This window comes from Nelumbo nucifera, chromosome 2 (assembly GCF_055504915.1).
Source record: "Nelumbo nucifera cultivar China Antique chromosome 2, China Antique-T2T, whole genome shotgun sequence".
NCBI classification, from domain to species: Eukaryota; Viridiplantae; Streptophyta; class Magnoliopsida; order Proteales; family Nelumbonaceae; genus Nelumbo; species Nelumbo nucifera.
The window spans coordinates 57,524,966-57,552,427 of NC_142650.1; the positions used below are offsets into that span (position 1 = coordinate 57,524,966).

Sequence of the window (27,462 nt, forward strand, 5' to 3'; positions counted from 1 at the left end):
ATTAATGTGATACGATGATAAATCTGGAATCACCAGTCTTTTACCATTTTTCTGTTTCCTAATACTGGAGCAAGTTAGTAAATGTCAGCTTCTAAATTCTATTGTGCACGTGGGGTGTTTATTATAGGGGTTAGTCTAATAATGTCCCTCACTGGTGATTACTCGTCTTATCCTTCGACCATTCAGTCATTACATAATCCCTGGCTTTTCTCTGGTGCCACTGCAGATGGCGCTCAACAACTCTATGCGCTTTAGCTCTTTCTCTGCTCCCAGAAAACCTCGAATTCCATGTTTTAGAAGTGCAGGTTTCGGTTTATTTTCGTCTGCGCGTAATACCCGTAAATTTTCTGTTAGCATTCTTGCAGATTCCACACCGAAAGCACGGTTTGTTGCGAGGCGGTCTGAATCAGTTTCTGTTCAGCAACTCGAACGTCCACTGAGTTAGTAATTATTGCGGATATGGCGAAAGGAAGCAGAGGGGTAAAGGTGGGTTTTCACTGATCTAAGTTTTTGTTTTCTATTTTTGTTGGTTGCAGGGGAGTATATGAGCTTGCCTGCAAGCCAGTATTCTGTGTTGGATGCTGAGCGGATTGAACGGGTTGATGACAACACCTTTCGCTGTTACGTGTACCGGATCAAATTCTTTTCTTTTGAAGTCTGTCCTGTCCTGCTTGTTAGAGTTGAAGAGCAACCTAATGGCTGCTGCATTAGACTCTTGTCCTGCAAGGTATCTTATTCATTTGCTCTTTGTTTCTCTGTTTCTTTCTCACTCTCTCTGTTCTGTCCCTCCTGCTGTCAAGAAAGAATGAGCAAATAAAATGAAATAATCTTTTTTTTTGTCGTATTTGATTGTATCGTGATTATTTGTTTATTGTGGCTGGTTATAGTTGGAAGGTTCACCAATCGTGGTTGCACAAAACGAGAAATTTCATGGTACGAAATTCCCTTCCTCTGTTCTGCGGGACAAAGTAATTAATTGCAACCCTGAAGCCTACCTACTACTTTTGGTTGAATAAGTGGATCTAAGTTAGTAACTGCTAGGCACTGGGTAGAGATAATGATACTATTCTTGGTAAACTCTTCTTGGTATGCTTGATTCTTTTGACAAATGTAGTGGTATATTTTTTTTCTCAGTTGGCTAAAGTTATCTGCAATTGAATATAAGAAATTGAATGTATAGGCAGCAAACATGGGGTTTTTTCTTTGGAGCTTTTAAGATTTAGGATTGTCACTTGGTTATTTTTTTTTCCTTTCTTGAGCAAAGGGTGCAATATTGTATTTATATTGAAGTGGGAACGCCATGTACAGAAAAAAGAATGTAGTGAGTAATTAGACTAAACAAATTGATTCAGCCCAAAAAAGGGGGCTTAGACATATCCCTCGAGAAAATAAAATTTCAAACTCAAAATATGCACGGCATGAAATGTCCTTGAATTTCTCCTGCATGGCCAAGGGTGAATTGCACCCATTTCTCTTCTTAATTCTAATTAACTCCTCTGAAGAACAATTCTCATCTTCAAATATTCTGAGATATCTCTCCCTCTAGATGCATCAAGTCACAACTGCTGGGATTGTACTCCATAGATTTCTCTCTCTGCTGTTGAGTTCTCCAGATTTCCAACCCAACAAATGTTCCTGTAAAGACCTTGTCAGGCACTAGCTGAAGGTTAGAATTCTGCACAAGTGTTCATCTTAGCAGTGGAACAAACAATTGAGGAATAAGTGATCTATTGTTTCCCTTTCCTACCCACAGAATACACAGCTTAGTGACCCCTTCTCTCCAGACCATCTCTGGTGAGACTTTTTCCCAACATTGCAGTCTAGAGTAGGAATCCCTCTTTCGATGGGATATGTGGGACCCAATTTCTTTGTATGGAAAGTTTGCCCACGTTATTACTTCTCATCTATTAGATATGCATGCCTCTAGGACCCAATATTGCATGTAAACTGCTTTATCATGAATAAAAAGTTTAGTTTCTTATACAGTTACTTGTGCCAATGGGTATATTTTTGTGAGTTGTCCTTGATGTAGATTTTAGGATTATGTTAATCATGAGGATGGTTTAAGACCATCATAATTAGTAGGCTAACTGTTCTCAACCTGTGAATAGACTGGGGTAGTTTATGTTGGCAATTTTGACAGACTTATGCTGCCCTAAGGGAAGGAGCAGTTTGTCTCAACTGCTAGGGTTAATACCAAGTAGACCTGTTCATGGGTTGGGTAACCTAATGGTCCAGGCTGGGCCATCATGGGTTGAGCTTGGATATGATTTTAGGCCAGTAGGCTCGGGCTTGGGTCCAAAACTCTAGGCTTGAGCTTGAGCCCAAGCCATTGCGAGATCTTTCAATATTTTTGGGTTTTGAGGTTGTTTAAATAATAAAATAAAGGGAAATTGTCTAAAACTCACCATGAGTTTTCAGCATTTCTCTTAAACTCACCAGTCTTTCAAAACGTCTAAAACTCACCATGTCAGTAAGTTTTTATTTTCCAAAACTCACCTTCTGTTAGTGCACCGTTAATGTTTCTTAACAGAGGTGTACACATCAGCATAAATAACAATTTTTATGACCAAATCACCCTTGAATGGTGAGTTAAAGGAAAAAGGGTCTTGTTAAAATTTCAATTTTATTTTATTTTTTTTAAATTTTAGTGTATTGTTCAAATTTATAATGCTTTTTATAATTTCTGTTTTTTTTACATATTTCTATTTTCTACAATCTATAAAATTTCCTGTATTTTTTGTTATTTATTTGTAATTTCTGTGTTTTTCTATAATTTTTGGTGTTTTTTCTACAATTTTTATTTTCTGATTTTTTTTTTCAATTCCTGTAGTTTCTATAATTTGAAAATAAATTTTTATTTTGTGTACAATTTCTATAATTTTTTATATTTTTTGCAATTTCTTTTTTTATGTATTTTATATTTGAAAATATTTTTTGAACTTTTTCCTTTTTTTCATATCTAAATATTAAAATATATGTATATTTTATATTTTTCTATGAAGGTTAAAATAGTAATATATTAACAGCCGTTAGTCTCTTTAACATCAAGTTAGTGACATGGTGAGTTTTAGACATTTTGAAAAGTTGTGGTGAGTTTAACAGAAATGCTGAAAACTCATGGTGAGTTTTTGACAATTTCCCTAAAATAAATCAGTTTTGTTGTTGAGTAAAAAGAAAGCTTCTTGCCCAATTTATAGGCTGGAATTCGGGCTTTATATGTGGGCCAGGATCAGGTCTAAATGTATTCTGTTTATAAAGAGGCAAAGCCCAACTTGAACCCGGCCTGTGAATAGGTCTAGACCCAAGGTATGTTGGTGCTTAAGAAACACTGAATTCGACTAATTCTAGATGGTTCCTGGATTTTATGATTGGTGGCGCATCTAGATTGTTGCACATGATCCTCATACTTGATGGTGGTAGTCTACTGAATTCCATACTTATTTGTTGCCAACTGGTGAGGTCCTTTCGTGGTCAATATCTGGGTATGTTGGTGCAGATAAGAATGGGAATTTGGGGTAATTGATCATTGTGATAGTGATCTGGAATTGTTTTAAAGTTGATTTGGAATTGTTTTTGCAAAATGTATTTAGTATGTAGTAAATAGTTTATTTAGAAAATAAACTATAAACTATTTATTTTCTAAATGGATTTGCAAAATGGTTTTTCTCGGGATTCGATCATGGCATAAGACACAACATTGATTTTCTTAGAGTGGGGAACATGTCTTTCCATTGTTCTCAGTACTGGGTATTAATGGTAGAAGGATTATGTTGTAAGTGTTTATTAGGCCCAAAATTTGTGTTTCCAGTTGCATTTAAACTTTCATCAACTTCTTGAAGAAAGGCCCAACTGAGAATTTGCCTGAGCTGTCCCACCTCTATAACCTTTAATTCCTCTCACCTGGCCATGAAGTTGTGTTTTTGAGTAATCTGATTAAAGCAGCCAGATCCTGTCTCCCAATCATTCAGATTTTCTTTCTAAAGGAAGGACACCATGTCACTGCACCCCCAATACTCATATAAATTTTCTACCTTTGCTACCCTATTATCAGCTAGGATGATAGGTGAAGGGAACATATCCATCAGAGCCCTGTTATCACACCAGATGTCTTTCCAGAAATTTATTCTGTCCCCTGCCCCTAGGTCCCCTACTTTCTATTTAATCCATTGGAGCTGCAGTGGAATCTTCCCAAACCTCTCCATGCCCCTGGCTACTTTGGACTTACAAATATGTCCCCAATCCATTAGGTTTATTCATGCTCCTTGCTCCAACCTCTCCACAAGAGGCATCTCTGTGATTTCTCTGATGTCTCTGCCATCCCAGCTGGCATGGGGAATAGGGACATGAAGAAATTAGGAAACTGAGATAAGGTGTTCTTTAGCAAAGTTGCTTTTGCTCTTGTTGAGAGATAATTAGAATTTTAGATTTCCATGAGGCTAGCTTCCTTTCCATTCATTAACACACTGGGTTCCAAATAGCTTTAGTGGTACATTTGGCTCTATGTGGGAGTCCCACCCTACACTGAGGATAGCGGTCAGCTCATCAATGTTTGGCACCTTCCCCACAGGTATGATTTCTCTTGCTTTAGAGGTATGCAAATGATAAGAAAGGGGCACTTGTAGTTTAAGATCAGGATCTTTTGGTCTCCTTAATCCTAAAGCATGCATGCCATTGGTTTTCTTCATGAGAATCAGAGTATGAATGTTTTACTGAAGAGGAAACAATAAAAACCTTCCAATCTGTGTTCTATGTGAAAGAGGGAAGGCAAATTGATGAATAATCTGCTCCTTCCCAGAAGGATGATATTTAGAGTTACTTCAAGTTAATGGAGTTATATCCAGTTGTCATTGGATATTGTTGACCTGTAGTCTAGTGGCACATCATTCTTGTTGACAGGAGCAAATCTTCTGTCCTCATTCTTCATTTGCTATTGTTTGGTGTGTTTTGAAGGCAAGAAAGAAATATTTCAAAGGTTACTGTCTCAAAGGTACTATGAGGGAGTGCAAGTTGATTGCTTGGTCCTCTTAATTGTCAAATGTTGATATCATGGTTGATAAGGAAGCCTCCTTGAGGTCTTAATACTTTGAAGTTTAAGCTTGAGGGTTGGCCTTTGGGTAGCCCTGGCCCTTTGCAATTGCTAACATATAGATTATAAAGCCATGGAGGTCAAAGTCATTTCCCCCTCTTAGGTCTGATTGGTAACTGCAACTCTAGCAAGATTGAGACAACAGTCTTCTTGAACTTGATGTTTTAGACTTTCCAAAACTTAAATTTTCTTAACTTGGCAGCGGAATGGAACTTTTAGTCTTACCATATATTGGACGACAGGTGGAAACTAGGGTCTTGTGAAGGGTTCCATATAAAGAAGCCATTACCCAATGTTGGTCCTAGCTATTGGGGTCTTGGGAGAGGTACACTGGATGCAAAACCTATCTTTTGGCAGTATTTTTTGTACGAACTGGGCACTGTCAGATTTGAACCTGCATTCTCATGCTTGTTAGTCTGAGATTTTACCATTACATGAAGCGATGGTATGGTCCTTAGAAGGTTTCTACACTATCAGAGTAAGTTTGAGATGTTTGTCTTTGCACTTCTTTCCCTTCAGCGCCAAAAAGTTAAGCTAAATGATTTGGATGAAAGTGCTGAGACATATCTTTAAGATGTTGATGTATTGAGAGCTTTTAATTTTATAGATATTTAAAACTTTAAAAATAGTTACATTTTTTGCGTATTTATAATTTTAGTGATAAAATGTGCCAAACTTTTTAAATGAGAACGCATTAAGCATGCAAATGAACATTTATCTTTTCCATATTCCTTGCTCAGTTTCAAATTGTACACAAGCGTTTCCCCTATTATATTCGTGATGTACATGTATTTACTAACTATGCTCTTAATCCAAAAGATGAATCCAATATTAGAAGTTTCCTGATAAACTCAAATCCTCTGACCCCCAACCCACCTAGCAAGACCATTAGCCAAAGGGGCAGTCAAACTCCATTTAATGAAATGTTCAATTTGGATGCTGAGGATCTAGCATCTATAATTTGATTATGTAATGAACTGGGGCCATCTGATCCCTCTTGCCTCCAGCTGATGACAATCTGAAAGTCCCTTGTTACTATGTCATATTGAAAAAAGAAAATGAAGATAGAGGTTGACATCTGAGTTTTACATGTTAATTTCTACCTACTAGATAATAAACTCCTATAGTTATATATTGTCAGATCAAACATGCAAAAGGAAGAAAAGAGAACTGAGCAATACAAAAACAATCTTCAGAGAACAGGTTAATTAGATCATAATCAGAAAAATCTTGAGGTTTTTAACTAAATTTGGGAAATATACAACAGCCCTCAAAGAATTAGTTAATTAAATTAGAGGCAAAAAAACTCTTAAGTTCTTAACTAACAAATAAGAAATATTCCACTGATAAAAATTATTTTAGGAAATGTATTTCGCACCAATTGGTGTTAATTAACTGTAAGAAACAAAGGCCATTCAGGTGTTGGGGAAGGTAGAAATGATGAGCCACCGTTTTGATTTTCTCAGGTCTGAAAGGAAACAGGGACCCTTTCAGAGCATTGGTTTTATTTCTATTTCTAGGGTTTAAAACTATCTAGTCCCAAGGCTTTGGTCTGTTGGAGATTGAAGGAGACTTTGGCAATGTAATTGGGATGCACTAAAAAGATTTGCAGGGGGCCTTGGGGCTAGCTTATGCTTTTATGGTAGAGGATAATTTCTAGGTTGAACAGCTTTTCCACTTGGATTCCTAGTTTGGCCAATGATTTGGTGAAAAGCGTTGGTAAAAGTGGAGTGGTAGGGCTGCCTACCATATAGGATGGCATTATTGTTGTAATTCTATCCTTTCCATCCTACACTCCATTTCCTTGAATTGTAGTCTGGGCTTGGACTCTTCCCTCTCTTCTTTCTAGTTAATTTTACTTTTAACTCATAGATAAAGAAAATCATTCAATTAGGTCATGAATCTTCCTCCAAAATTCCTGTTTCCTTACTTCTTTAGGGCCTCCAGTTCAGTGGTTTGCTATGCCATTGCCTTTCAGAGTCCTGTAAATTCTTGCCGTTAGTTGGTTTGCATTTTCATAGTGGGTGTGTTTCTGGTGGTGCAATTTGACATGAAATTTCTTTCATTGTGCATGTAAACTTTTGGGTCCTTAAGGTCTAAATTAAATTTGCAATTCATTTTCAGGAGTCCTTTGACACTGATTTAGTATAGGAAATGCAGCTTCAATGGTGAATCAAATATCTTGTGGTAGTGAGCAGAGTGACTCAGCAGTCCAGAAGCTAACCTCAGATACAGTCATTGAGGTAACTTTTGATATTTATGTAGGTTGAGGTTGTAATGTGGTGTACGATTAAATGGACTCTATTGCTCCCAACTTTTGACATTGCTGTATCATTATGTCATTCAGGTTACCATTGATATTCCATTTCCATTTCAACCAATTCCAGTGGGAGTGATTGAATCAACTGGAACTCAAGTCCTTGAACAAATATTGAGGATAATGCTTCCCCGGTTTATGACACAGGTTGGTGAAACTTCTAGAGATTTCTTGCTTATTTTCTTACCAATTTCATGATGATTATTTCTAGTGATAGACTTTTAGCTCCTTAATGTAAAAAAAGTCATTACCCAATATTGGTCCCAATGAGGAGGGTCTTGGGAGGGTGGACTGGATATGGAGATCAGCTTTGGCATTCTAGTTAGTTACCGAAGATTTTACCATTGCACTAAGCAATGACCCCTTACTATGACATGAGTGAATGTAGAAAAAAAATGGATAATGATGAACCTGCAAATTCAACTTATCAAAATTATATAAGCACATTATGACGGGAGAAGTGATGGGTAAAGAAGGTGGTTCAGATTTGAGAAGTTAGGAGGAAGGGATGGATTATTGTGGTGTGTTGATGAGAATCTATGGTGAAAGTGTCCCAGATCTGAGAATAGAACAGAGGTATGTTCAAAGCAGATAAAAAATGGAAGAGGGGGTAGGGGGAGGGGAGAGAGAGAGAGAGATAGAGTCTCCAAGGAATAATTTTTGAATCCACTCATCCCCCAATCCATGAGATTACCCCAAACTTATAACATTGTCAACAAGTATAAATGAGTTATGAGATAACAAAAGAAAAGTATAAATGAGATACATCTTGTACTTCTCTGTCTACTCTAAAACTTGGGTCACCTTCCTCTCATCTGCCATTCTTTATTAGTCAGCTAAGAACTTCAGTCACTAAATTAAATGGCAAAAGGGATAATGTGTCTCCTTGTCTAAGCCCTCTTGGAACCCAGAAGAAACCTTTTGGGAAAAGCAGGGGTACTACTTAAATCGTAGGTAAGAAAATAAACACATTTAAAAATAATATTAAAAAATCATAATATATATAAAATATAATATTAATTATGTGAGATGTGTCCATGAATCCTACTACTCTTTTTGGGTTTGCCAAGTTGGACTCCCAGACATGTATCACATTCCGAGTCTCCGACTCTTATGTCTGAATCCATGCAACCTTGCTTTGTAACATTTGAGTGAAGAGTAGTTTAAAGTTTTTAAAGTCAGGTGGGTTCATGAAGATGAAGGAAGGACACTTAAATAAACAGTTGAGAGAAGGGGAGGTTTTAGTGAACCCACTTATTCATATTGACCAAAATGATTTAACCATAACTGAAATAGACAATACCAGGTGGCAACCCACGGTTAAAATTACTACGGTCTCCTATAAAATTTTCTTTTTACAAACGTCTGATGCATATATGCTGCATTTCTGTTTGACAAAGTACTGGAAAAAACTCAGATTCACCGATCATTTTTCCCTCGTTCCGTTAATGTTGGTCTATGATCTTTGCATGCTTTATCAATCCCATTAAAGCATTCCCACCATTTATTTATTCATACTATCGTTCATGTTACCTGATGCTGCACGATCTGGGCGCTCCTACCTGGCTGTGACTTGGCTTCTGGTTGGAACGGACGACACCTGAGAGGAAGGAGAAGGTGAAGGGTTCCCGGGGAGTTCTCCCGGTGGGAACACTCCAATGGCTAAATTAGAACTTGAGAAATCTCACAGAAAGAACAGAGAGTAAGAGTGTTGAAAATGCTTAAGCTTCAATACCTTTGCTTCGTGAGGATTGGGGTTCTTTTATGTCGGAGCTCGGTCACACCTGGCATAACCGCCACTGCCCTAGTCGTTACTGCCAGGGCAGGTGTTGCAAGTGCAGGTTGCGGCTACAGACTGCTATTGCCAGGTACGGACTCGACAGACGCGTCACGCTTTTCGGAGACAACAAACAGAACGCCGCCTGGCAAGCAGAACACCGCCTAGCAAGGGATCAGAGCCCTGCCACTGGATCCGGCAGGTACGGATGTTAGGCAGGTTTCCTTGCAGCCTGCCGAGCTATTGTATGCCAGACCACCTGGGGCAGGTTTGTCTCGGCACCGAGGTGCCTGCATTGGAGGCAGTGCTGCCCCGAGGTGCTTCTCCCTCGGGACACTTAGCCAAAAATCGGGGTGCCCCCTTCTTAGGAAGGGAGAGCTCGGAGCCCCTTAGGAGGAGCTCGGGCCCTAGGAGGAGCTCGGGATCTCCTACACTTGGTGGGAGTCAAGGTTGGCCAGGTGTTAGTCCCCGACGAGTCGCTTAACCCGCCGAGTGGCCAGTGTTGGACTCGGCGTGTCTCTCCCGTCGAGTCGCGGTTGTGCTGTCAGGGTGGGCTGTTCGTTGAGCCAGGTCACGCACACGTGTCCCTGTGCTACGAGGTCGGGCCAAATCACCCTCCATCAATTGCCCCCACTCCCCGTGCTGGGGGTGGTGACCCAACGCGGGGAGTTCATGGTGTGCCGGGTGGATTTGGCTCGGTACTTATGCTACCCTGTCGGGCAACTCGTTGGCCAGACCGGTCTGGTGTTCGGTTCACTCGAAAGGAAAAACCTGGGTTGCGTACAACTTACGCGCGGACGCCACGCGATATGAACTTTGCGGATGCCAAAAAACGCGCTAAACTGATTTTGCCTTGAGAGTCGCAGCCGGTTTTCTTGAGGACCGTCAGATTGCTTTGATCTTGATCGTTGGTTCTCGGGCTCAGCGGCTATAAATAATGGGGGACCCTGGTCATTTTCTTTTGCCACTAAGTATCTTTTGTCTAGCTTGAGCTCACGTTTGGAGTCTTCAGCTCGGGTCTTCTAGTTTGTTCAGTTTTAGTTCGATTGTATTTTTCCCGGTGAGTCCCCGAGCTTTCCTTTCTCCTTTTTTCAGTTCATTTCATTCTATGTCTAGCGGGGACAGTCTTTTAGACGAACCCGAGGTGTGTACCTCGGGTCAGGGTGACCCTACTGTTGCCCGGCCTTCTCACGAGGCACGGGTGACCTCGGGTAGGCTGGCGTCCACCTCCCGCCGAGGTCAGGTGCCAGGTCAGTTCGGTCCATCTACTATGACGCTGGAGAGGCTTCAACACCTCATCCAGCACTTCAACCTGCCTCAGGGGTACTCATATAGTCTTCCTACCGGCAACTTCCCTTGGGAGCATGATCCGAATGAGATCGTGATCTTTAGGGAGCAACTCGTTGGCGGGCTTCGTCTCCCTCTTCACCGCCTTATTCCCGAGGTGTTGAGACGCTTCAACATCATGCTGGACCAGCTCCACCCAAACTCTATTCGGAACATAGTCGGGACTATCTCCCTTTGTTCCGCACATAACTTTCCCTTAGACGCAGACATCCTTTGTTCCATTCTATTAATAAAGAAGAGCGCCTCGGGCGTTCCCCCCGAGCGCGGGCGGACCTACTATCTGTCCCCTCGCCCGGGGTTCAAAATGTTACATAAATTCCCAAGCAAGGTCCCGGCCTGGAAGCGGGACTACTTTGTAGTCCGGAGTAGCACGGGGTGGCCCTTCCTTACTAGCTGGAGGGTGGCTACCCAAGCCCCCAGCATTACTCTCGACCGGAAGACGAGGGAAACATTCCACTCATGGGCTCAGGTCAGGTTCGATCACAGGGATTATATTGCTGAAGAGAAGCTCATTTAGGCCGGTTTGAGCTCGGGTAGGTCTATTTCTACTTTAGTGTCTTGCTTAATCAGCCAAGTGTTTTCAAGCTTACTGATGCCGAGCTCTATTGCAGGTCCATGGAGGAAGAAAGGATTACCGACCCGAGGCTCCTTCACCAAATGAAGAAGAGGAAAAAGCGAGCCGCTAAGAAGGCGCGCATGGAGCCCCCAAGTACCCCCGCCCCTGAACCCGACCTCCCGCAGGTCCCTTCTTCGGGGCCCGAGCTCCCACAGGCTCCCATCTCGGGACCTGAGCTCCCTAGTGCCCCTCTAGTGATAGATTTGGAGGGGGACTTGCCATCTCAGGAGCCTGGAATGGCGGCAGAGCCGGTCATTGAGCCAGTTGGGGCTGCCGCCGAAGTTCCTAATCCTGCCGAGGTTGTTGCTGAGGCTTCCAAAGGATCGACTCATCATGCTGTAGAGACGGCGTCATCCAGCTTGGGGAGCTAGGAGGAGGAGAGCATCCTGAACCCCCAGGTCAGCCTTGAAAGAAATAAAGGGGCTGTCATCTCCGCAGAGGTTATAGACTGGGCTGAACTCACCCCTGGTCAGCTCGGGGCCCGCGCTGCAACCCACGCTATGGTGGTGAGTTCGCACTCTAAGGGTCACCACTTTCCCATTCTTTCGTTCTTTCCTCTCTGGTATTGACCGACTTCCTTTTGCCAGGTGAACACTGCTGTGCACGCGTTGGCCTTTCAGTCTGACAAATACCTGAGGCGCGCTTTGGCTGCTGAGGAGTTATCTCGCACAGCTCATACTGATCTGAGGGTAGCTCGATGCAAGATTCATCAGTTGGAAAGTGATGCTACAGCTCAGAAGGGTTTTATTGAAGTTTTGCTATCAGAGAAGGAGGAGCTAGCCCACGAGAGGGACATGCTGAAAGCTGAGGTGAACGGGCTTAGAGCAGGCCAGGAGGCCTTAAAGCTCGAGGTGGAGAGCCTCAAGGCAGGTTAGAAGGCTTCGTAGCTCGAGGCACAGGCGCTTAAGGAAGCCAAGGGGGTCCTGGAGCACGAGGTGGAGTACCTCAAGGCTGACATTAAGGAGAAGACCGAGTTCTTCGATCAAGCTCTCAAGGAGACGAAGGTCCAAACTGTCATCGACTACGTCAAGTCATCTAAGTTTGACGATGTGATGTCGCAGGTCTACCGTAGGGGGTTTAAGCTCAGCAGGTGGTTGATAAGGCATACATACCCCGACCTCGACACAAGTGCCATCACCACCTGGAGGATCACAGACGACATGGCCCGCCAGGCCATGGATGACCCGGACTCCGAAGAGGAGGGCGGCGATGAGGAGGCCGGTGCTATCGACCTGGTTGACACCCCCGAAGAGGCTCCGAGTGAGGTCGATAAGCCCTCGAAGTAGTTGTGTGTTCCTTGTACCCTGGGCCTACGAGCTCAATTTTACTTTCTCCTTCTCTTGATCCCCTGTACTAAGGTTTTTGCAATGGAAACACATGTTGTGTAATGAGAGTGCATATTTTGTTAAGTGTTTGTGTAATTCTCTTTTGTCGAAGTGTTTGTCTTATCCCGAGCTATCGAGCTAGCGAGTTTAGTTCTCGAGGTGGGCGTCCTTTTACCGCTGTCACCCCGAATTGTTTTCCTATACTTGGTAGGGGTGACCATAAGATTTTACAACATACCCTGAGGGGGACATACTAAGGCACATGCCTGACATGGCTACTTAGGTCGGTGTTTACCCTTGTCACCATATATCGATTTAGGCTAAGTGTTTGGGAGTTCGTACCCGAGACTCCTTTTGTCCTTGTCATACTGAGCCTATGCTAGCGAGACGATTAAGTCATGCATAGTGCCGAGGTCCTCAGTTAGCTCGACGTGTTGGCCCTGCCGAGGTGGTGACTGGGTCTCGTGTTGCCGGGGTTGTCGCTAGCTCGGCGAATTGGCCCTTTGGCTCTAGGAGCGACCCGTGGTCTACTCAATTCGGTAATTTATGGGTAATGTTGTCGTAGTAAGACACAGTAAGGCAAAGTAAGGCATAGTAGTGCATGTGCCTGAATTGTCTTTTGGTTGTATGCCGAGGTGAGCTAAGAGTCGCGGGATCCACTGGTCTGCTTGCTCGATATGTCATGTACTGTGGTAGCCCCTTAAAATTTATCCGCGTCACAAAGGTGGTCCGCTCTCAGAGTTTTATTGCGCTGAGGTCTTTGTTAGCTCGACATTTTGGCCCTTTAGACCTGAGAGTGACTCGTGGTCCATTTTCCTAAGGTCTGCCCCTACTTATGGGGTGACTGGATCTCGTGTTGCCGATGTCGACGCTAGCTCGGCGAATTGGCCCTTAGGCTCTAGGAGCGACTCGCGGTCTACCCAGTTCGGTGATTTATGGGTAATATTGTCTTAGGTTGACAATATTCCACGCCCGAGGTACTTGTTTCCCTTCTAGGGTTTCGAGTTCGTATGTTCCTTCCCCGAGTACTCGCTTTACTCGGTAGGGTCTTTCCCAGTTCGGACCGAGCTTGCCAACGCCGGGCTCAGGCACCATAACCTTGCGAAGAACTAGATCGCCAACGCGGAGAGTCCGCTTTTTGACCCTGGTGTTATAGTACCGAGCTATCCTTTGCTGGTAGGCCGCGATCCTGATGTATGCGAGGTCCCGTACTTCGTTTAGCATGTCGAGGTTGGTGCGTAGCTTGTCTTCATTTGCTCTGTCTTCATATGCTTCTAATCTCAGCGAGGGGACTTCAATCTCGGCTGGGATGACTGTTTCGGTGCCGTATGTAAGGTTAAAGGGTGTTTCTCCTGTGGCGGTCTTTTCCGTGGTACGGTAGGCCCATAGTATACTGGGCAACTCGTCCGTCCACAGTCCCTTAGCTCGGTCCTGGCGCGCTTTTAGTCATCGAAGGATAGCCCTGTTCGTAACTTCCGTTTGGCCATTTGCCCGAGGGTGCGCCACTGAGGTGAAGTTCTGCTGAATTCTCATGTTTCGGCACCAGTTTTGGAACTTGATGTCTTCGAACTGCTTACCATTGTCAGAGATCAGTACCTGAGGTAATCCGAAATGACACACTATGTTCTTCCAAAAGAAGTTCTGCATGTTCCGAGCCGTGATTGTTGTGAGAGGTTCAGCTTCGACCCACTTTGTGAAATAGTCCACTGCCACCACTAGGAACCTTCTTTGTCCTGTTGCTGGCAGGAATGGCCCGAGTATGTCAATCCCCCATTGTGCAAATGGCCGTGGGCTAGTGAGGTATTTCAGGTCAGCAGCAGGCCGGTGGTGGATGTTGGCGTGCTTCTGACACTTGTCGCATTTTTTGACAAGCTCGGTCGCATATGCTTTCATGGTTGGCCAGTAGTACCCTTGTCGTAGTGCTTTCTGAGCAAGGGCCCTGTCCCCCAAGTGTCCACCGCACAGGCCTTCATGAGTGTCGCGGAGGACGAGCTCGGATTCCGAGGGTCGCAGGCAGTGCAGGTAGGGGAGCGTGTAGGATCTTTAGTACAGCCATCCGTCTATCATGATGTATTTGGCTGCCTGACGCTCTACCCTCCTGGCGGCATTACGATTTGCGGGGAGGGCCCCGCGTAGCAGAAAGCTTGTGAGCGGATCAATCCAGCTCGGCTCTACTTGAACGACGGGAGCAGCCTCCTCTGCCCCCCTGAGAATGCTAGGCCGAAGCAAGCTTTCTATACACATAGTTCTCATGGTGTTATCTCCCGTGCTGGCTAACCACGATAGGGCATCGGTCTTAGCGTTCTCTGATCTCGGGATTTGTTGGATGAAGTGTGACCGGAAGTTGAGCAGAGTCCCTCTTACTTTGGCTAAGTATGCTACCATGGTTGGTTCGCGAGCTTCGTACTCACCTAGAATCTGGTTGACCACGAGCTGGGAGTCACTACAGACGACGATGTGCTTGGCTTTCACTTCCTTTGCAAGATCCAGCCCGGCTAGCAGCGCCTCGTACTCTGCTTCGTTGTTGGATGCCGCGAACTCAAAGCGTAGTGCGTACTCCAGTTTCACACCGCTTGGCCCGTACAGAACGATCACTGCTTCACTGCCCTGCCGATTTGACGAGCCATCTACGTGAAGGATCCAGGGTTCTTCATCCCAATTCGGGCTTGGCCTAACTAGGAGAGATGCCGCGTTGGTTGCTACTTCACGACGCTTGAGTTCAACCAGCCTGGGAACTCCGAGCTCTCCCATACTAGGGGCCTCGTGTTCCACCGGCCAGGGGACTTTGGAGCTAAAGGTGCATTCTGCGACGAAATCTGCCAAGGCTTGGGCCTTGATAGTAGTTCGCGGTTTATACTGGAGTTCGTACTCGCTGAGCTCGATGGCCCACTTTGTTAACCTTCCCGAGACCTCGGGCTTGAGCAACACTTGCCTCAGAGGTTTATTGGTAAGGACAACGATGGTGTGAGGTTGGAAGTATGGGTGGAACTTTCGGGCTGCTATAACCAGTGCATAGGCTAACTTTTCTATCTCCGGGTACCTCGTCTCTGCTCCTTGCAACACTTTACTAACATAATAGACGGGTTGTTGGACCCGATCTACTTCTCTTATTAGTACCGAGCTGACCACCTCGTCACTTGCTGAGAGGTATAGCTCTAAAACATCACCCACTTCGGGTCGGGTCAAGACTGGGATGCTGGCGAGGTGCCTTTTGAGCTCGTCGAACGCGAGCTGGCACTCTTTGGTCCATTCAAAGCCTTTGCTTTTTATGGCCTTAAAGAAAGGCAGACAACGATCTGCTAACTTGGACAAAAAGCGACTTAAGGCGGCCAACCGGCCGTTCAGCTTCTGAACCTCCTTTAAGGATGGCTTTGATTTTTTCCGGGTTGGCCTCAATGCCTTGCCGGTTAACGATGAACCCTAGGAATTTACCCGAGGTGACACCGAAGATACACTTATTTGGATTTAATTTCATATTAAATCTACGCAAGATTCCAAAGACTGAGTGTAAATCTTGTATTAATTCTTGTGAAAATTGGGTTTTGACGACCATGTCGTCTACATAACACTCTACCTTTTTGCCAACAAGTGGCTCGAACAACTTCTTTACAAGTCTTTGAAAAGTAGCCCCATCGTTCTTCAGCCCGAAGGGCATCTTGTAGCAGTACAGGCCGAACTCGGTTATGAAGGCGGTTTTCTCCTCATCAGCTGGGTCCATTTTGATTTGGTTATAGCCCGAATAGGCGTCCAAGAAGCTCAGCAACTTGTGCTCTGAGGTCGCGTCCACTAGACGGTCAATCCTGGGAAGTGGGAAGCAGTCCTTTGGGCAAGCTCGGTTCAGGTCGGTGTAATCGACGCACATGCACCACTTACCATTAGCCTTCTTCACCAGAACGAGGTTGGCCACTCAGCTCGGGTAATGGACTTCCCTGATAAAATTGGCTGTAAGGAGTTTCCTGACCTCCTCGTCGACTGCCCTCCATCGCTCCGGGGCTAGGTTGCGTTTCTTTTGTCTAACGGGCCTAACTACGGGATGAGTATCAAGTCTATGAGTGATAATGTTAGGGTCTATGCCGGGCATTTCTACCGCTGACCATGCAAAAACGTCTAAGTTTTCGAGTAAGAAGCTTACCAATTGGGACCGCAGGGGCTCCTCGATAGAAGCGCCGATCTGAATTACCCGAGCTAGATCATCTATCGAAGTCGGGATGGGGATGGTCTCCTCGATAGGCGTAGCTCGCTCCGCGAACTGCTCTGCAGGTCGTCCTAGCTCGAGGTCGTCAGCTACCTTGGCCTTTCCTTTGAGGGCGGCAACGTAGCACTTGCGGGACTCGAGCTGATCGCCTTATGCCACTTCGACTCCAAAGTCTGTAGGGAACTTCATCGCCAGGTGGTAGGTGGAGACTACCGCTCGCAGGACGTGGGTGATGGGCCATCCTACTATCACGTTGTATGGAGAGGGGGTCGCGACCACCAGGAACTCGTGATTGAGCTTTACCACATTGGGCTAGGTACCGACCTCCACCGGCATAGTGACTTTCCCCAAAGGCTTGACCTCCTCGCCGCTAAATCCCACTAGTGGAGTGCTTGCGGGCTTCAGGTCGCTTTTTGGGAGCTGAAACTGATCGAAGGCTGTCTAGAAGAGGATATCCGCCACCGAGTCTACTAGGACGCGCTTGACTTCGAAGTCGTTGATCCTAATCTTGATGACGAGTGCGTCATCGTGGGGGTAGTGGACCCCTCGTGCATCATCTTCAGTGAAGAAGATCGGCTCCTCCACCCTTGGCCGCTTTGGGGGGTTTAGTTCTTCTCTGGCAGCTTCGCGGGCTGATGACCGAGCTGCTGCCGAAGTGCAGCCCGCGTGTTATGGGCCCGGGCGTAGGATCTCGTCACTGGGCGGTTTGTTGGGAAAACTCCCTGCCTTCCCTTTGCCTTCCCTTTGCGAGTTGACCCTGTGGTGGCGGACTGTGGGGTGATTTGTTCTAGAGATCACCTAACTCTCCTTGCTCTCTTCTTGACTGAAAATTCGATACCTTTATTGAATAAAATCATCTCCTTAAATAGGAGTTTACAAGAGGGTTTCCTTCTTGTATTCGGCTAAGGTAGCCCCTCTCTTATCGCAACTTAAACTTCTAGCGAAACTCAAACTCCTACTTCTAAGGGGAACACAAAAATAGGGGATAAGGGAAACTCAAACTCCTACTTCTAAGGGGAACACAAAAATAGGGGATAAGGGAAAGGTACAGCTGGCGTTGGCGAGCTGGGCTGCTGTGGTCGGATAAGAGTGGGCCCATCCGGATGAGCTGTCGTATGGGCCCCGCTCTACTGCTGGCGCGCGCGTCTCTCGTTGCTGTTGCTGTGAGGCGCGTGCTACTGCCGTGTGGTGCGTGCCGCTAGGCGTGCGACTGGCAGACTGTACTGCGGCGTGTTGCTGCCTGTGATTGCGACGCAGCATGTTGCCGGGTGTCGTGTCCATAACATTACACCCCTCCTGGACAACGAGCTTGTCCTCAAGCTCGAGGTCGGGGTAGGCGTTGTGCAGGTTGGTCCAGGGGATCCAAGTGGCCTCCGCTGATGGTAGTCCATCCCAGTCTACTAGAACTTCGAAGGTGCCCTGATTGATGCACGACCGGACCAAAGCTCTAGGTTGGAGGATGGGTCTGCCGTCCTTGAGAGGGGGTAGAGGAGGCACTTGCGTTGGGGGCGTCCCTGTAAAAGGCTTTAGTAGGGACACATGGAAGACGTCATGGATTTTGCTGTGCTCTGGAAATTCAAGTTGATAGGCAACCTTCTCGATCTGTCGAAAAACCTTGAAGGGCCCGTAAAACCTTGGTGTCAGCTTTTGGGGGCCCCGTCGCCTGAGGGAGAGCTGCCGGTAGGGCTGGAGCCTTAGCCAAACGAACTGTCCTGGCTGGAAGGTGACCTCGCGGTGGTGCTGATCGTAGGCTATCTTCATGCGTGCCTGTGCCTGCTGTAACCGTAAGGAGACTTCAGCCTGTAGGGCATCACGGTCTTGGAGGCTGCGGTCCACTTCTTCCAACCGTGTTGAACCCGGTTCGTAGGAGAGAAGACGAGGAGGGTCTCGCCCATACACCACGCGGAAGGGAGTCATGCCAAGGGACGAGTGGTAGGATGTGTTATAGCAGTATTCGGCCCAAGGAAGGCAGTCCACCCAGCGTCGTGGTTGGTCCCCGACGAAGCAACGAAGGTACATTTCTATGGTGCGATTGACAACCTCCATTTGCCCATCCGTTTGTGGATGATAGGCGGAGGAAAAGGCTAGGGTCGTGCCCTGTAATCTGAATAGCTCCTTCCAGAAGGTGCTAGTGAAGACTGCATCCCTGTCACTGACGATGGACTCAGGAAGCCCATCTAGGCGGAAGATGTGTGTGAAGAATGCGTGGGCCACAGAAACTACGCTGTAGGGGTGGGATAATGGAATGAAATGAGCATATTTGGAGAAGCGGTCCACCACTACGAATAAGATGGATTTCCCACCGACTTTAGGCAAGCCTTCAACGAAGTCCATAGAGATATTGGCCCACATCTGCGTTGGGAGTGAAAGAGGCTGCAGGAGTCCTGCTGGGTGTAAGTTCTCCCACTTTTGTTGCTGACATATGGAGCAGTTCTGGATGAAATCCCTAACCGAGTCTCGCATACCATGCCAATGTCCACGTTGGTGATTGGGGCAACATGCTCCTTAGGTCCTCCAGTAGGGTCACGTGGGGCTGGGAGACCGCGCATAGGTGTGCCGCGTCCTCTTCACGCCTGGACAACGCATCAACGGCCCGGTTAGAGGCTCCCACCTTGTGGTCTACGCGGAAGTCAAACCCTAGCAGTTTGCCTGTCCAGTGCTGTTGGGGTGGAGTAGTAAGCCGCTGCTCTAGAAGGTATTTGAGGCTATAGTGATCTGTCTTGACAACGAAGGGCCTGCCTCACAAATATGGCCTCTAGTGCTGGACGGCCTTGGCCAGCCTGATCAATTCGTGCTCGTAGGCCGGTAGTTTGAGGTGCCAATCTGCTAGTTTGCGGCTGAAGAAGGCTATGGGGTGCTCTTGCTGTTGCAATACTGCGCCGATGCCTATGCCAGACGCATCACACTCCACCGTAAATTCTTGGTCAAAGTTTGGTAGTTGCAGCACGGGGGTAGTGGAGAGTGCGTCCCTTAGGTTTGTGAAGGCGGTGTTAGCTGCCTCATCCCATTGAAATGCATTCTTCTTCAACATCTTGGTTAATGGGGCCGCTAGGAGTCCATAGTCCCTTACAAACTTGCGGTAGTATCCCGTGAGCCCCAAGAATCCGCGGAGAGCCCTAATAGTCTGAGGCTTGGGTCACTCCTGAATGGCTTGAATCTTGGAATTATCTACCGAGACTCCTTCCCTACTGACTATATGGCCTAGGTAAAGGACCTGCGGTTCTCCGAAGGAGCACTTGGTTCATTTTAGGAAGAGCTTGTGCTGTCGTAGCAGCTCCAGAACTGTCCTTAGGTGACAAACGTGCTCCACCCACGAAGTACTGTAAATTAAGATGTCGTCGAAAAATACTAGGACGAACTTGCGAAGGTGGGGCCAAAATACTTCGTTCATCAGGGCCTGGAACGTAGATGGGGCATTGGTGAGACCAAAAGGCATGACCAGGAATTCAAAGTGGCCGTGATGCATTCGGAAGGCTGTTTTCTCCACATCTTTAGGGGCCATTCGGACCTGGAAGTAACCTGACCTGAGATCCAGCTTAGAAAAGTACTGAGACCCGTGGAGCTGGTCTAGCAATTCGTCTACCACCGGGATCGGGAACTTGTCATTGATAGTTCTACTGTTGAGCTCCCTGTAGTCCACACAAAATCTCCAGGTGCCGTCTTGCTTTGGCACCAACAAGACTGGTGAAGAGAATGGAGAGCGGCTGGGGCGTATGATTCCCTGTTCCAGCATCTCTGTACACTACCTTTCTATCTTGTCATTCTGTAGGTGCGGGTAGCGGTACGACCTCACGACCACGGGTCCTACCCCTGGTATTAAGGGGATCCAATGGTCACACGACCGGCTCGGTGGAAGGCCCTTAGGCTCTAAGAATACGTCTGAAAAATCGGCAAGAAGCCTCTCCATCTCTGCGGTGTGCAAGGCGTCGCCATGGAGAGTATGCACCTGTGGTTTCCTTGTTCTTATCTTGGTCCCTTTCCAGGTGACCCGTTTCCCATGTAAGTCAAACGTCATGGTCAAGGCGCTGAAATCCCATAGGATGGGGCCGAGGGTGATGAGCCACTTAATTCCCAACACTATGTCGAACTCGTCTAGGGTCAGTACAAATAGATCTGCGAGGAATGGTTTAGAATCCACCTGGATTTGGACGCTTTGGCAGATCCTTGGACTGTGAACTCTCTCCCCATTTGCTACAGCCACTTGGAGCCGCGGTCTGTCTTCCATTGGTAGCTTCAGTTGGAGCGCAGCCTGCTTGCTGATGAAGTTGTGGGTGCTCCCTGAGTCAACCAGAATCCGTACCTATTGTCCTGCCACCTGGGCCTGCAGCTGCATGGTTTGGGAGTTTTGGACTCCAGTGATGGCATGGAGGGAGATCTCGGGTTCTAGTGTCGCATGTTCCTCTTCTTCATCCTCCAGCTCGTCTACCAGAAGGCAGAATAACCGCTTGCAACGGTGGCCGACTGAGTACAACTCGTCACAGTTGAAGCATTGGCCCTTGGCTCGGCGCTCTGCCATCTCGGCCCTGGATAAGCGCCTGATGGGAGGTGCTGTCGTGCTGCTACCCATGCTAGTTGCAGATCGGGTAGTGTTGCTGGTGAAAGGGCGTTGTTCCTTGTTGGCAGCCATCGAAGGCCCTCCCGCGGTAGACCTTGGGTTCGCCCAAGTCGTTGCGGGACGCCCCATGCTGGACGGCGCACGGCTGATTTGCAGCTTGCGCTCGAAGGCTCGGGCCAGATTCATTGCTGTGACCAAGTTGGGTGGGCTCTGCATCTCCACATCAACTCTCAGGGGTTCAGATAGGCCGGCTGTGAACATATCCACCTGCTGTGAACATATCCACCTACTGGTCTGGCCGAACTGAAGAGGCTCTGGCGAGGAGGGTCTGAAACTGCCGCTGATACTCCGCAAAGGTCCCGGTCTGCTTGAGGTTAATGAGCTCCCCCAAAGGGTTGCTCGTTAATGGGGGCCCGAACCGGAGGAGGCAATACGACTTGAACTGGCCCCAACTAAGGCCTGGTTCTTCCTGCTCCACTCGGTAGAACCAGAGCTGTGCTTCATCGGTCAAGTGGAATGCTGCTAGGCTGACCTTGTCCTTCTCTTCCGTGCGCTGATTGCGGAAGAATTGCTCACAGCGGTACAGCCATCCGAGTGGGTCACCGCTGCCGCTATATGAGGGGAACTCTAGACGACTGTATTTGGGTATGATTGCTGCTGTCGGTGTGTCGTTCTATCGCTCACCGGAGCCCTCTGTTCGATCTGGGCGGCGGCTGTGGTTAGTGGCTGCCCCTTTAGGGCTCCCTTCCCTGGTGGAGAAGTATAACTCCAGTAGACACCGAAGTTCCCTGACGTCCTCTTTAACTTCTCTTACCTCCGCGTGATTTTCCACGAGATGGTGTTCCAGCTCGTGAACCTTGGACGATAGCTGCTCCATGTCACCCATGACGCTTGGCTCTGATACCAAAATGTTATGGGCCCGGGCGTAGGATCTCGTCACTGGGCGGTTTGTTGGGAAAACTCCCTGCCTTCCCTTTGCCTTCCCTTTGCGAGTTAACCCTATGGTGGCGGACTGTGGGGTGATTTGTTCAAGAGATCACCTAACTCTCCTTGCTCTCTTCTTGACTGAAAATTCGATACCTTTATTGAATAAAATCAGCTCCTTAAATAGGAGTTTTCAAGAGGGTTTCCTTCTTGTATTCGGCTAAGGTAGTCCCTCTCTTATCGCAACTTAAACTTCTAGCGAAACTCAAACTCCTACTTCTAAGGGGAACACAAAAATAGGGGATAAGGGAAACTCAAACTCCTACTTGTAAGGGGAACACAAAAATAGGGGATAAGGGAAAGGTACAACTGGAGTTGGCGAGCTGGGCTGCTGTGGTCGGATAAGAGTGGGCCCACCTGGATGAGCTGCCGTATGGGCCCCGCTCTACCGCTGGCGCGTGCGTCTCTCCTTACTGCTGTTGCCGTGTGGTGTGTGCCGCTGCCGGGCGGTGCGTGCCACTAGGCGTGCGACTGTCAGACTATACCGCGGCGCGCTGCTAGGCAGCCTGTACCGCGGCGTGCTGCCGGGCGGTGCGTGCCGCTAGGTGCGCTGCTGCCTGTGATTGCGACGCAGCGTGTTGCCGGGTGTCGTGTCCATAACACCGCGACAATCGATCCTCCGACGATTACGTGGATGGTTCCCCGGACTAGCCTCTCGTCTGGAGGCTGCCTCTGCGGCTGCTCTGCTTGTTTGCTGGACTCGGGGGCTTCTTTATTCTGCTCCTCGTGCCGACCTGCCTTATTATTATTATTGCTATGCTGTACAAAATTCCTCAAATATCCGCAGCGGATGAGTTCTTCTATCTCATCGTGGAGATTCTTACAACTTTCGGTACTTTGACCGTGATCTTTATGGAACCTACAATACAAGTTTTTGTTCCTAACGTTAGGATCGGCCTTGAGCCGAGGTGGTCACTTTACATACGGGGCGTCCTTGATCACCATGAGGATCTCGACTCGTTTTGTGTTGAGGGGCGTAAACACCCTTTCTGCTACTGGAGCTCGGAAAGGCTGGACTGGCTTTGCCCCCCGAGCTTGGTCCTTCTTGTAGTCACTTGGAGCCGAGGGTTCCGATTCCCTTTTTCTTTTCTTGAGGGCGTGCTTGCCCTTTTAGTTGATCTCCTCCTCTGTCCCTATGAACCGATCTGCGAGCTCGAGGAACTCGGTCACGGTCTTGGGTTGGTTGACGACCACGTGCCATTTAAACTCTTTATGGGTGATGCCCCGTTTGGCCATGGTGAGCCGAACTGCAGGGTCCAGGTTGGGTATCTGCAGGCAAGCGTCATTAAACCACTTGATGTAGTTCCGGATGGACTCCCCCTCCCTCTGGACTATACTGAGGGGGCTTTCTTGAGTCCTCAGGCATCTCTTACTGGTGACGAAGTAGGAGGTGAAGACCTACACGAACTGTGCTCAGCTCCTTACTGAGCCCGGCGAGAGGTTTCGGTACCAGGTGCGGGCTACTCCCTTGAATGTAGTGGAGAAGGCCACGCACATGCAAGACTCACTCGCCCTGGCCAGATGCATCTGGGATTGGAAGGCATTGACGTGGTCGTTGGGGTCGAAGGACCCGTTGTACTTGTCCAATGGTGGGAGCTTGAAGTCCCTGGGCATGGGGACTGCGAGGAGCTCCGGAGACAGAGGAGAGGGGACTGAGAGAAGTGGCATAGCTCTTACCTCTCCCGAACTTATTTCTATTTTGCCCTTGAGCTCGGGCAGGTTGTGGGTGGTGGCAGTTCGGCGAGCCCGATGGCGTCTCCGTTGCCTCTTGGCCGGCTCGGCGTTGGTGCTGCTGGCCTTAGTGTTGCTGAGCTCGATGGGCCTAGGGGGAGGCAGGAATGGCTGTCGGTAGCTGCGGACAGAAGGACCTTGTTCCAGGTCGTCGGCTAGCACTTCAAACCTGTTCTCCGCTAGCAGAGGCTCGAACTGTGAGTGCTGAGGCGACGCAGGCCTAATCGGCTGGGAAGCCCCCGACCTGACTGCGGGCCGTGTGGCGGGGGTAGGGAGTCTTCCCTTCCTTCCACGAGATGATGCCGAAGTCTCTCCCCGGTGGGAAGGGAGTTCACTGCGACGATGAGGCTTAGTTGGCTGTGTAGCCGGATGCCGGGGAGGGAGTGACGAGAATTGTTGCTGGTACTGATACTGGGATACTTGGTGCAACACTTGCTGCTGGTGGAACTAGAGTTGTTAAAACTATTGCATCTGGGCCTGCATGGCCCGCATGCACTACATCAAGTCTTCAAGTTGACCTTGGCCGGCCATCGGAAGGGGGATGGTAGGTTCGGCGAAGGTCGTCCCGATTGCAGGGGGCAGCGGAACAGTCATGGGTGCCACCGTTGTAGGCACGTTCAGGCTAGGAACTCCGTCCGCAGAGAGGGGGACGGTGAACTGCCCGATGCAGACGGTGGGCAGTTGGAGTTGCTTCTCTAGGGTGTTGTTTCGGCGTCCGGAGTTGCTGGAAGAAGCCATGGGTGTCGGTGCTGATGAGTTAAAGAGAGGGAAGTTTCACAGAAGTTAGAGGGAGGCTTTTTGAAACGCTTCCCACAGACGGCGCCAAATGATGCTGCACGATCTGGGCACTCCTTGCTGGCTGTGACTTGGCTACTGGCTGGAACGGACGGCACCTGAGATGAAGGAGAAGGTGAAGGGTTCCCGGGGAGTTCTCCCGGCGGGAACACTCCAATGGCTAAGTTAGAACTGGAGAAATCTCACAGAAAGAACAGAGAGTAAGAGTGTTGAAAGTGCTTAAGCTTCAATACCTTTGCTTCGTGAGGATTGGGGTTCTTTTATGTCGGAGCTCGGTCACACCTGGCATAACCGCCACTGCCCTAGCCGTTACTGCCAGGGCAGGTGTGGCGGGTGCAGGTTGCGGCTACAGATTGCTATTGCCAGGTACGTACTTGACAGACGCGTCACACTTTTCGGAGACGGCAAATAGAACGCCGCTTGGCAAGGGATCAGAGCCCTGCCACCGGATCCGGCAGGTACGGATGTCAGGCAGGTTAACTTGCAGCTTGCCGAGCTATTGTACGTCGGACCACCTGGGGCAGGTTTGTCTCGGCACCGAGGTGCCTGCATTGGAGGCGGTGCTGCCCTGAGGTGCTTCTCCCTCGGGACACTTAGCCAAAAACCGGGGTGCTCCCTTCTTAGGAAGGGAGAGTTCGGAGCCCCTTAGGAGGAGCTTGGGTCTCAAGGGGAGCTCAGGCCCTGGGAGGAGTTCGGGATCTCCTACACTTGGTGGGAGTCAAGGTTGGCCAGGTGTTAGTCCCCGACGAGTCGCTTAACCCGCCGAGTGGCCAGTGTTGGACTCGGCGTGTCTCTCCCGTCGAGTCGTGGTTGTGCTGTCTATTCGTTGAGCCAGGTCACGCACACGTGTCCCTGTGCTACGAGGTCGGACCAAATCACCCTCCATCGTTACCCATGGATTTTCAATGTACACCAGCAACTTTGCTATGGGTCTGGATTAAAACAGATAATGATGCATACGGAAGCTCACTTTCATTTTTCTGACGAAAAGGAGAAGAAAAAGGAAATAAACATTGGCCGACATTTCTCTGCCGTGATGCAAACAAGCTCATCCCTCGGTGCACAAGCCACATCCTTCCCCTGTTGTATTCTTTGTATTGAGATGATTATTCTTTCTGTCTATTTGTTGTCGATTTTGAAGTTGTTTTGCTTGAAGACAGTTGACATTTCTTCTGATTGAGTTCTGATAATATTGCTTTTGTTTTGGCTGGTTATTCAGCTTGTAAAGGATTACCAAGCATGGGCTTCTGGTGATACGTCAAGGCAGCCTCTTGGAACCGGGAAGATTTGATTTTGAAGCTTGGATGGGACGCCGGTTTGAGTTTACCATCATCATGTTGGACCTGCAGGCTACACACTAGCTGAGCCTTATCCATGTTTTTATGTATTGTAGCTGTTTATTTCTCAGATGTGGTCTTGTTCTCAAACAATTCTTGCTTCTTTTAAGTATAAAAAGAGAAGGAAAAGAGAGAAAATTTTGAAAGAAGAGATGTTTTTCCAGAAATAATGGTCCCGGACATTGGACGAAGACCAAAACCGCTTGCCGCTGCCCTATGTGTATGTGATGGGGCAGGTGTTTCTCCCAATTCCAAAACCCTTGATTGTTATATCGATAAAAAAAAAAACCCGTTTCAATAAAGGATCATTAGCTAGTTATATCATTGTTAAAGAAGCGATTGCTCACGAAGCGTTTTTAAGGTGTAACTACTCTATTAAGATTATCGTCTAATGTTCGAGACTATACTAGCAATGTTTTAAAAACCTGAACTGGAACCGTTTTGGTCACCGGTTTCTGGGTCAACGGATGGACCATTTGGTCAAAATATCAGTTCATTGAAATTTAAAAAATAAAAAATGGTAAAAAATCTAAGGTTTAAATTATCGACACGTATCGGCTTGTATTAGTCGATACATATCATTCCGGGACCTTTCGATATGCCCTTACAGTGAGTGTATTGGAGGTTTGACCAGTTCAAAGGGTAGAGGAGACCTAAACCGGCCCCTTAAACCGGTTGCAAAAAAAAAAGGCTTAAAACACCGTATCAATTCGCCTGATACGCCCGGGCATATCAATATTTTGAACTTTGCAAAAACGTTATTTAAGTCGAATGGATTGATAATTTAACGACCTGGGTCGGGAGTTATGATCAAATCAATGGTTTTTGACAAAGGAACGGTTCAGTGGTGAAACCGCACCAACTGCCTGGCCAGTTTCTAGGCTGAGCAGTTAACTGTCCAAGTCAGTTCCAAAACCACGATCCGAGTTTTTTAAGTATTCAGTGCCATGCACCATTAATAACATCCATTTGACCCGTTCTTTCCCAAAGTGAATCGCATCAGTTCTGGAACAAACCAACATACCGATCCAGCCATCGGTTGGTTATATCTTTTCCAGGTTATATCACCTGTTTTGAAGTCTGTCTTCCTTCCCCTTGCAGGGAGTATGCCAACAAGGGTGTCAAATGGACTGAATTTGGTCCAATCTGATCCAATCCAATTGTGAGTCCATTACAAATAGACCAGATCCAATCTAATCTAATAAATATTTTGGCTAATTCAATTCAATGTTTAGACCGTTTAATCCATAGTTTCTAAAAACGAACTGGTGATCGAACCGATCAAGGGTCCGATTATCGGTTTGAACAGTCCAATCGTTCGACCCAAATGGCCAGCCCGTTTTGACAAAAAATAAAAAATTTAAAAAATTAAAAAAAATTAAAAAAATTAAAAA

At 47.4% G+C, this 27,462-nt stretch overlaps 1 protein-coding gene across 2 annotated transcripts; it reads left to right on the forward strand.

Annotated features, from left to right (window-relative positions):
- LOC104587326 (uncharacterized) lies at positions 1–26,370 on the forward strand. Of its 2 annotated transcripts, none has more exons than XM_010244881.3 (6): positions 1–440; positions 537–727; positions 888–933; positions 7,241–7,332; positions 7,437–7,553; positions 25,951–26,370. In XM_010244881.3, the coding sequence occupies exons 1-6, from the start codon at positions 227–229 to the stop codon at positions 26,020–26,022; spliced, it is 732 nt and encodes a 243-aa protein (XP_010243183.1). In that variant the 5' UTR covers positions 1–226; the 3' UTR covers positions 26,023–26,370. The 2 variants fall into 2 exon arrangements, with proteins under 2 accessions (XP_010243183.1, XP_088755067.1); XM_088898941.1 differs by having other exon boundaries at positions 7,250–7,332.
- Positions 26,371–27,462: the final 1,092 nt, after the last annotated feature.

What these genes read in the sequence shown, in the direction of transcription:
- LOC104587326 (XM_010244881.3), top strand. Translation starts at nt 227, where the DNA reads ATGGCGCTCAACAACTCTATGCGCTTTAGCTCTTTCTCTGCTCCCAGA. An exon ending in GCAACTCGAACGTCCACTGA is followed by an intron (nt 441 to 536) that starts GTTAGTAATTAT and finishes TGTTGGTTGCAG; the next exon opens with GGGAGTATATGAGCTTGCCT. An exon ending in ACAAAACGAGAAATTTCATG is followed by an intron (nt 934 to 7,240) that starts GTACGAAATTCC and finishes GATTTAGTATAG; the next exon opens with GAAATGCAGCTTCAATGGTG.